Raw genomic sequence first — 9,956 nt, 5'->3', positions numbered from 1 at the left:
GAAGAATTTGCATCATGAGTTCATCCTGAAATAGGGAAAGCAGCGAGCTAGGCAGAAGTGTGTGGACTTGTTTCCCATTCAAAGCCCAGATAAAAGCCTATAAAATGCATTTCATTCATTTTCCTTGGGTTTGGTTTTCTTCTACGTTGGAAAAAAAAAAAAAACACAAAACTTGGGCTCCTCAATAATTACTGCCTGATGGAGTAAATTCCGAACGGAAATTATGAGATAGAAAACCTTTATCTAAGTTCAAATTAATAGTTCTTCAGGCTTCCAAGTCCATTTTCTGCAAAGAATGACTGTCCTAGTTGCCAGTTCCCTGATGCAAAGTCACTGTCATTCTTCTACCAACAAACCCAACACAAACAACACCCTCAAATCTTAGTTTTTTGTTTCCTTGTGGTGCAGAGGATCTGGTGTTTGTGGTTAAATTGCTTGATGAAGGCCCCACAGCTGATGGGGTGGGGGAGCTGGGATTGGAAAGCGCTTCAGTCTGACTCTAAAACCTCTGTGTTTTGGAATATATACAAAGCATATTCTCTCCTGTTAGACAAATTGTACAAGATTTGTCAGAAATACTGCGTAAAGATCTCTGTATCTTTACAGAGTAGAGACTCAGTGACCTCCCAAATTCTTCCTACCTCAGAGCTGGTACGAGAATGTAGGAACTATTTTTGAAGCATCCAATGATGCTAGACGCACATAAGATCAATTGCTTTTTCCTCTCCAACAGGGTTTTATGTTGTCACACAGTCATGACTGTAACAACTTAACATTTAATCTTTAAAAAGGTCATTAGAAAATTTGCTAAAAAGTACTGTAGCAAATTAAAAAATATATATACATATGTATATATGTATGTATACATATATATGTATATATGTATATATATTCATTATATATTATTATATTCATTCTATAATATATATTCATTATATATTCATTATACATTCATATATATTATATATATAATTATATAATTATATATAATATATAATTATATAATATATATTCATTATATATTCAATATATATTCATTATATATTATATATATTCATTATATATATATATGTATTCATTATATTCATTTTCCTTAAAATATAAGCAAACCTAACTATATGAGACAAAGCACCAAAACAGAAAGAATTCACTAAAAGGCTAGAGGTCTACCTTTTGTTTCGCTAATACCTCACATCATTCACCAATTACTTCATTTTTTTTTTTTTAAACTTCTTAACACTTCAGAGATGTGGTGCATATGTTTTAGCCCTATCTAATACTTAGGGAAACAGCATACATTTTTCTCAAGTCAAAGAATTAGTCCAGAACTTGCGTATCTGGCTCCCAGCTCCCTAGTTCCAATGTCACAAGTTGGTACCTCAACATTAGCAACTAAACTTGGGACAATTTAATATTGCCAAGGTCAAACACAGGGAAACAACACTATCCACCATGTGAGGATTATGAAGTTTAAGGGAGACCATGTCAAAAGCTCCTAGGCCAACGCCAACAACATGGTTTTTGTTGGGGGAGATGTGTGTTGACTACAGTTGACACAGCTGAGGCTCCTCTGTAGCTGAAAGTATTCAGGTTTTGCTGATCAAAATTCTCACTTTCCTTAAAATACAAACTTTGTAAATTGACTATCTAAATGGAGTTTGTAAGCTCTTGTGAGGAAGGAATTAACAGGAAACTAATTATATTTCTTTAAATAGTATACGCCTCTTGACCGTACATTGGGGGAATTGTTAATCACAAAAACTCTTGCCTTTTGAATGCATTCCTATCTCTATAATTTCCCCCATTGTGGTCTGCCTTGTTGAAACGCCACCCTACTCTTCATGGCCAAACCTATACCTCCTATTTAAAGGTCTAAAGCAATTACTAGACTTTATGCAAAAGAAACAAAATCCCCAAAAGATTCTATTAAAATAAGTTTGGGAAAAGAGAGTTAAACAAAACTAAGCAGTCTACTTTAATACAGGACTTGTCAGAGCCTTGACTTTATGTCACTCAGCCTTGTGACTCCAAGCAGGGCTCTACCGGGAAGAAAAAAAATGTTTCAAATTATTTGAATATAAAAATCCTTCCCCCCTTCACAGAACATTCTCCTGGAATTATTGTTGGAGCGCTTGTATTGGGAAATGTTGGTAGGACCAGTTTTAAAATTTTTTTTTTCAACGTTTATTTATTTTTGGGACAGAGAGAGACAGAGCATGAACGGGGGAGGGGCAGAGAGAGAGGGAGACACAGTATCGGAAGCAGGCTCCAGGCTCTGAGCCATCAGCCCAGAGCCCGACGCGGGGCTCAAACTCACGGACCGTGAGATCGTGACCTGGCTGAAGTCGGACGCTTAACCGACTGTGCCACCCAGGCGCCCCCATAGGACCAGTTTTTAAACTGAGTTCCAAGAAATCCTTGAGTTTCACAAAAATATCTCAGAAACCAAAAAGACAAAGAGGAAGCCGACTAAGAAGGACTCTGGCTCACCATATCTGCTTAAGTGAAAGCCATTTCTCTTTTGTGCTATAAATATTGAGCATCTGACAATATTTCCTTTGGAGAAAAGAAAACAGGCATGCTCTAAAAATATGCTTCAAAGTTTTAAAATATACCTATTATATGCTGAACTAAATTGGAGATGGCTTTACATATGCATCTTGCTTTCCTTCTAGAATATCACATTGTGCATACATGCCTTCAAAACTCATTTGTTGAGGGGCACCTGGGTGACTCAGTCAGTTGAATGTCCAACTTCGGCTCAGATCATGATCTCATAGTTTGTGGGTTCAAGACCCGTGTCGGGCTCTGTGCTGACAGCTCGGAGCCTAGAGTCTGCTTTGGATTCTGTGTCTCCCTCTCTCTCTGCCCCTCCCCAACTCATGCTCTCTCTCTTTCTCAAAAATAATTTTTTTTAATTAAAAAAGTTTTAAATTAAAAATTAAAAAAATTGTTGAATGAAAAAGCTTGCTTGATAGATTATTTTTCCTCTAAACAAAGTTAACAATGACATGCAAACTGATACACAACTACATTAGTGACATCTTTTGAAAAAATTATTTTTAAAAGATATAGCATAAGTAACTCATCCTAGAAAGAAAACAATGCAGATCAAAAATCATAAGAATTTCTCGTAAATTTACACTCTTTCACCCATGTTCTAACTATCCTTTGTCTCTAAAGAACAAAAAGGAAAGGCCAATTTCATAATAACCACTAAGTGACCATAGTTAGGAAATGTTTTCTTCTCTGTATCTTTGTTTAATCTCTTCCCTGAAAAAAGGGATGTCATTGTGCCTAGAGGCTAAATGTCTGAAAGACAGCCTTGTATATCTACGATCAGGAATGATCTGGATTTGCGAAAATCTCGTGAACCAGGGGAAGAGAGACCGACCCTTCCAGATAAAGATGTTACGTCACAAAAGTTTCCTAAGCTAATACACCCTCAGCTTCAGTGGATGGGCTGGAAAGGCCTCATTCCTCCAATTCCCAGTAGGAAAGGAGAATATCAGATTGTGCACAGAAAACATGCGCATTTGAACCCAGGATACACGTCAGCCATGGCTGAAGAGGGTTCACCGCATTACTCAACTTTCTAAAGTCTACGTTGTTTCTCCCAGTTAGGTCCAAAGCTCTTCAATCCTAAAATCTCTATTATGACTCTAAGAGTACGTTCCACTCTCTGAAGTCAAGTGAATACTCACTGATGCCAAGGAAGAAAAGGGTTAGGTCACTGTGAATTAAATGGAAACACGGAAAGGAAACGTACACATGGCCCAGCTCGTGGGCTATTGTGAAAGCCGTGCTCAGTCCACTGTCTTCACTAATAGAACAGCTTCGGTAGGGATCACAGATGGTACCCAGTTCAGCAAGACCTATTCAAAGGGGGGGAAAAAAAAAGAAGGAAAGAAGGACTGAGAATTGCTTTAAAAAGCAACTGTGGCTTGGAATAAAAACATGCGGTAGACTGTTGAAGCCACGGAGGATACACAGAGCACACTCACCTAAGGTGTCACATTTGTCATGAGCTCTGCAGATATCCTGTCTGAAAGCAAAGCAGACTTAGGGCCAGGATAATAGCAAAGAGTAAATGTCAACACAAGTAAAACACTTCCCAATCCCCTAGACATTCACAACAGCACCCACCTTGCGGGGCAGGAGGTTACAAAACGCCAACAAGGCCGAGGGTTTGCAACTCAAAAAAGCTTGGGAGCCAGTGACTTCCAGATTAAAAGCTACATCTAGCGGTCTTCTTCTGCCGCAGGGGTAGCCACAGAGCAAGTGAAAACCTCTCCAACTGGGACTGTCCCTCCCACAGCGGCGTGAGTGCTTCTAGTTCCTTTGGGAGCATTCCTGAGAAGGCTCTGGATGCCTTTCGTTTCAGTTCTTGTAAGAGTAAGCATTTGTGACTATATCCAAGGTGGCCAACAAGAAATACAGATAGGACAGCGCCCCTCTTGGTTGCCCTGCATGGCGCTTCAAACATTTTTGAGTTAGTAGCTGCCATTTACAAATTGGAAGATTTAAGGGGCGCCTGGGTGGCGTGGTCGGTTAAGCGTCCGACTCTTGATCTCGGCTGAGGTCACGATCTCACAGTTTGTGAGTTTGAACCCTGCATCAGGCTCTGTGCTGATGGTGCGGAGCCTGCTTGGGATTCTGTCTCTCCTTCTCTCTGGCCCTCCCCTGCTTGTGCTCTCTCTTTCTCTCTCTCTCTCTCAAAATAAATGAACTTAAAAAAAAAAAAATCCATATACCTCGTTACAAGAACAGCAGTGTCATGCTGGATTCCACCTGGATAGTTGGAGTGCTGCCACTGGCAAAAATTTCTTAATGTTGTCTGGGCGTTAAAAGATATGGAAGGTCCTTCCTAAATGCGGAAGAGAATTATGATTGGCCCATTGTGCCGACACCAATTAGATATGCCATTTCGGATACATATACAAGAAAGAAGAAAAAAAACTTTATTACCTGTTCATTATGAATCACAACTAAGTTCACAATAACAATATTAATTAAATTTCCAATACTTGGGTCTTTATAGATAGAGGCTACCTGCAACCGAGATAAATTTTTCAAGGTTAATTGTGAACTCTGTGTAAGCAATAAGCAATACACTTCTTACGCTGGGCTCCACCTCTTGCCACGTTTTCACGTAACATATGCATTTGGTAGTTCTGAATTTGCATTCATTCAACAAACATGTATTAAAACTCTCTTTGAAAAATTCACAGACAGCAGTTTCAGATGGTAATGAAACCTAACAAGTCTAAATTTCAAAGTGTTTTCCTTGGAAACTGCATTGCTACGCAACTTAAAAGTTTTCTGTGCCAAAGCACTGGATATTAATTTTCGATCACTCTTTCATCCCAGTTGAAGCCCCAGATTGCCCAATTATGGAATCTCACAGTGACCACGCGTTTGCTAATATTGCCATTCTTCATGTTTACCTCCCATTTGTGTTCCTCACAAGCTGGTAACCTGTTTTTTTTTTTTTTCCCCCAGTATTATCATTAATTATGAGAGCTAACATTCATTGAATGCCTGTTGTGTACCAGATCATTGCTGAAAACTGCACACACATTTGCATTTAGTCCCCACAGCAAAACTCTGAGCTGGGTATTATAATCTCTGTGCAACAAGTAAGGAAACTGAGGCTCAGAGAAATTAAGTAACTGTTCCAAGACTAGACAGCGGTGAGGAGCAGAGCCAGGCTCCATTTGACCCAGAGTCCGGGCTCAAAACTGAAATTCTTCTGAAAGGTCTGAACGTATAGGTTGGAAATGGACTTGACACAGTGCGAAGGCTGATTAGGTTCTCCTTTCCTTCCTCCAAGACAGGAGGGGGCTGGGGCACATGGGATTGAGTGTGGGGAAGGGGTGAGAGGGGAGAGGAGAGGGGAGGCTGGTTGAGGTGTGGGGTGGGGAGGACAAAGGAGTGGTTCACAGCAGTAAGGGGAAGGACAAAGAGAACCAGAGGCGAAGGTGAGAGAGGAAGAAATCCTAAAGCATAGTTCCCCAACACGGCTGCTTTTCTTATTCTTTTGAGGAATTTATTAAAAGTACATTCTTGTTTATATAACTTAGGGTCAGTCCATTGGAAGAAAAGCTATGTTGAGTCTTAAAATGAATGAGGGGAGATTATATGGGCTGCTAAAGAACAATTCCCAGTATTTTTAAAAGAAAAGAATAATATGTATAACACCGTATATTAATACTCCATTCTGGTTTGTAAAAAAGATACATATGCATACATATTCACCTAAGAAATACCTAGAGTTGTGTTGTCCAATATGGTAGCCATTTGCTACATGTGACCACTAAATACTAGAAATGTGGCTCATCGAAAATGACATGTGGGGTGCCCGGGTGGCTCAGTCAGTTCAGGGTCCAACTCTTGATCTCAGCTCTGGTCATGATCTCATGATTCCTGAGTTCGAGTCCTGCATCAGGCTCTGCGCTGACATTGCTGAGCCCGCTTGGGATTCTGTCTCCCTCCCCTCTCTACCCTTCCCTGCTTGCAGGCACACACACACACTCTCTGTCTCAAAATAAACAAACATAAAAAAATAAAATGATACGTGCTGTTGAGTGTAAAACACGTATTGAATTTTGAAGACTTAGTATGAAATAAAAGTAAAGTATTGCATTAGCAAGTTTTGAAACGAGAGTATTTTGATAGAAAATAAAATACATTATTAAAACTAATTTTACTTTTTTCTTTCCTCACAGAGTGGCTAGAAGATTTAAAAATACATACGTGGCTTGCATTATATTTCTACTGGGCAGTGCTGGTTAGAAACATATGCAAAAAAACCTTTTAATAGTTGTCGCCTCTGGGAAGGAACCAGGGTAGGGAAGGACACTTATTTTTCATTAATAGTCTTTGGTTCTGTTGGATTTTTTTTTTTTTTTTTTATAATGCAAACCTATTGATTTCTTGATTCAAACCAAGAGTAGGAAAATACAGGGGAGCGATTTGAGGGCCTCATCCCAGGGCTATTTCATTCGAATCTTGAGCAAGGGGACAGAGGCACATAGCTGCAGGTCAAAAAGCTCCAAGGTGATTCTGATTCACAAGAAGCACTCACAAGTCTTACGAGAGACCCGAACCCGCTTGTGCAAGTTTATATGTCACACAAAGAGCACTGGGTTTGGGACGTGGACACTCTACAGGTCACATGCAGTCTCTAAGCCCCTGATCAGCTTTACTTGACCACGGGCAAGTGACCTAAGTCCTCTGAGGCTCAGTTTCTCTGCAAAATGGGGGTGATAAGCTTACCTAGGAGAGTTGCCAGGAGGATTAGAAGTGCCACCTTGTCACAATGCAGCACACTGTCTAGCAGAATGAACATTCAGGACGGTAGCCCTTATTGTTCTGACAGAAAGGCAACCAATACATAATCTTAGGTTCTCTTCAGTCACTTGCCTGAATCGTTGAAATGCCAGCCCTGAGAAGGCTCTTCCACAGCACTGGGTGGAAACCCATTTCCCAAAGGCACATTTAAGGACCTCACAAACCACCTTCTTTTGAATGTACTTACAATTGACATTAAAGTTAAAATATAGTGCTGAAGGTTTGCTCCGTGGTATAAAACCATTTTGTTGTCTGCCACCACCATCACTTCTACAAACCGTGGGTAGGATAAAAAACGTTTTGTTCTTCTGTGGGTCCTCTTTTCCCTCGTGCTGTCCGTCTTGTTACCAGAGGCAGGCAGAGCCTTTGTTGCTAAGCTGCTTTTTAATACCGCCACATCGTCAGCCAGGCTACGCTTCTCTCCCCATTTTCTTGTTCTCATCTTCCTCTTGTCTTCACTGTGACTATTTTTGCGTTCTGTAACAAATCAGATGGCACATATTATGTTCCGAGCCACATCTATTTCATATTAAGAATGTAATTCGCCACGTCTTAAAATGATGCCTCTGTTGTCAAATTACATACAAAACCGGGTTCTACACCCTGTGGACTCCAGGGGAGAAACTCAATCTGCACTCTCATCTAAATGACGAAGGACCTGAAATGAGCCTCCCCGGAAGCTTCTATAAATGCTCACTTAAGGTATTAGAAAATCAGGCATGGGTTTAAGGGAAACAATTGCCTATGACTCTTTTCATTTAGTAACAAAGTCCTGCTGGGATTTAAGTGGTTTCCATTCATTGTTCTTTGCCACAGACAAAGGAAGGGCCAACACAGGTACTGAGCTTTAGAGAATGGAAATGGAGATGTCTCATATACACCACTTTTGATATCCAAGGAGCTACAAAATAAAGAGGCCTGAGAGGTGGCCAGGCTAACAGACAATACAAAGGAACTCTAGAAAACGCACGACAAGGTTATTTTTCTATTACTGTCTTAAATAACTGTAATACGTGAAAGGTAAGAATAGAATTACTGCTCTTTGTCGTCATTGAATTTTTAATTAATTTACTTCAGGGCTCAGCTAAGGAAGTGGATTAAATTCAGAGAGTATGAACGGGCCATTGGGGCCGTGATGGATAGTGCCAGAATAGCTCTACTCATTTCTGACTCTTGCCTAGGTACCCCGTCAGTTCTACACAGTCTTGCTGCTCAGAGTTTGGTCCATGGACCAGCACCATTGGCTGCTCCCACAAGCTTGTTAGAAATGTAGACTCTGGCCCCACTCTACACCTGATACATCAGAATCTCCATTTTAACAAGATCTCCAGGTGATTCATATTCATATGCATGTTTTGAGAAGCACGAGTCTGGAACATGGCTTGAAGTTTGTATTGCTGGTGGAAATAATTCAATTTTTTTTTTTTTTTAATTTTTTTTTTCAACGTTTATTTATTTTTGCGACAGAGAGAGACAGAGCATGAACGGGGGAGGGGCAGAGAGAGAGGGAGACACAGAATCGGAAACAGGCTCCAGGCTCCGAGCCATCAGCCCAGAGCCCGACGCGGGGCTCGAACTCACAGACCGCGAGATCGTGACCTGGCTGAAGTCGGACGCTTAACCGACTGCGCCACCCAGGCGCCCCTTAATAATTCAATTTTAAAGTCATCAACCACACAATAAACAGAATAAGCATAAATGTGCCTGCCCAAACAGGCTTGGAGTAAAAACAGAACTTGATCCGTGATGTTGCCTCTCATCTCATAAATGTACTCCCAGGTTTTAATGCCACCATCTTGTAGCCTGAAACAGGCAACAGAATTGTACAATGGACAAGTATGCTTACCTAAGACACGAGGGCTAGAATTTATTACGCCAATAACAAAGATTAAACTATAAGTGGTTTCACATTTGAAGGGTTCACATATTTGACCATGAAAACCATTGCTAAAGCAACTGATGGAGGCCAAGATGTGTATTTTGCCCACGATGAGTGTTTTAGCAGTTGTTACAATAGTGAAATTAGTCCATACTGTAAAACAAGTTATATGCGATTCGGCCATAGATCACATAACTAGCCCCAAGTCTGGTTCATAGTACGATTCAATATGACATCCTTTTGTTCGGGTCTCCTTCAAGTACATTCATATACGTTATACCCATGCCATATGGGTCATTGGGCTGTCCCTTTTTAAGTCATCAAATGACTATGGAATAGATATTAATCAAGTACCTACTATGGGCCAGGCATTGAACCAGGCTCTTTGGTGTATGTTACCTCACGCTTCCTTTTAGAATGAGAAAATTAACCTCTACTGAGGAAAATAAATCTCAACGAGATTGGGCAACTCATCCAATGTCACACGCAAGAAGTGGCCATACAAGGTATGAGATGTGAGTTTGATCACTGCCCTGAAAACTGCTTTATCGGGGCAAGATTTCTCAAGACCTGGGGATTGAAATGGGCTCATGGTTTGGTTGCATCTCAACTGAAAAAAAGAGAGCACCTGGATATTTTCACAAAGACTAGCTCTTTACGGAGGCCATGTTGAAAATGGAATGCTTTTTAATATTAAGAAACTGTCATTTACTTTATGAGAAAC

At 40.4% G+C, this 9,956-nt stretch overlaps 1 protein-coding gene across 4 annotated transcripts in view; it reads right to left on the bottom strand.

Moving 5' to 3' along the window:
* Positions 1-9,956, bottom strand: part of ADAMTS9 (ADAM metallopeptidase with thrombospondin type 1 motif 9) — a 163,242-nt gene that overhangs the window by 126,600 nt on the left and 26,686 nt on the right. For 3 of the 4 annotated variants that reach the window (XM_040454520.1, XM_040454522.1, XM_040454523.1), the window contains 5 exons: positions 7,541-7,830; positions 4,969-5,052; positions 4,755-4,867; positions 4,005-4,045; positions 3,770-3,875 (listed from right to left, as the gene is read on the bottom strand). In XM_040454520.1, coding sequence (XP_040310454.1) covers positions 3,770-3,875; positions 4,005-4,045; positions 4,755-4,867; positions 4,969-5,052; positions 7,541-7,830 — 634 coding nt within the window. The remainder of the gene's footprint in view (positions 1-3,769; positions 3,876-4,004; positions 4,046-4,754; positions 4,868-4,968; positions 5,053-7,540; positions 7,831-9,956) is intronic. The other variant, XM_040454521.1, reaches the window with a different exon arrangement.

Source organism: Herpailurus yagouaroundi, unplaced genomic scaffold, assembly GCF_014898765.1.
Source record: "Herpailurus yagouaroundi ecotype Mexico unplaced genomic scaffold, PumYag 213, whole genome shotgun sequence".
In the NCBI taxonomy this organism is placed as follows: domain Eukaryota; kingdom Metazoa; phylum Chordata; class Mammalia; order Carnivora; family Felidae; genus Herpailurus; species Herpailurus yagouaroundi.
This window is presented reverse-complemented; position numbering and strand designations above follow the sequence as displayed.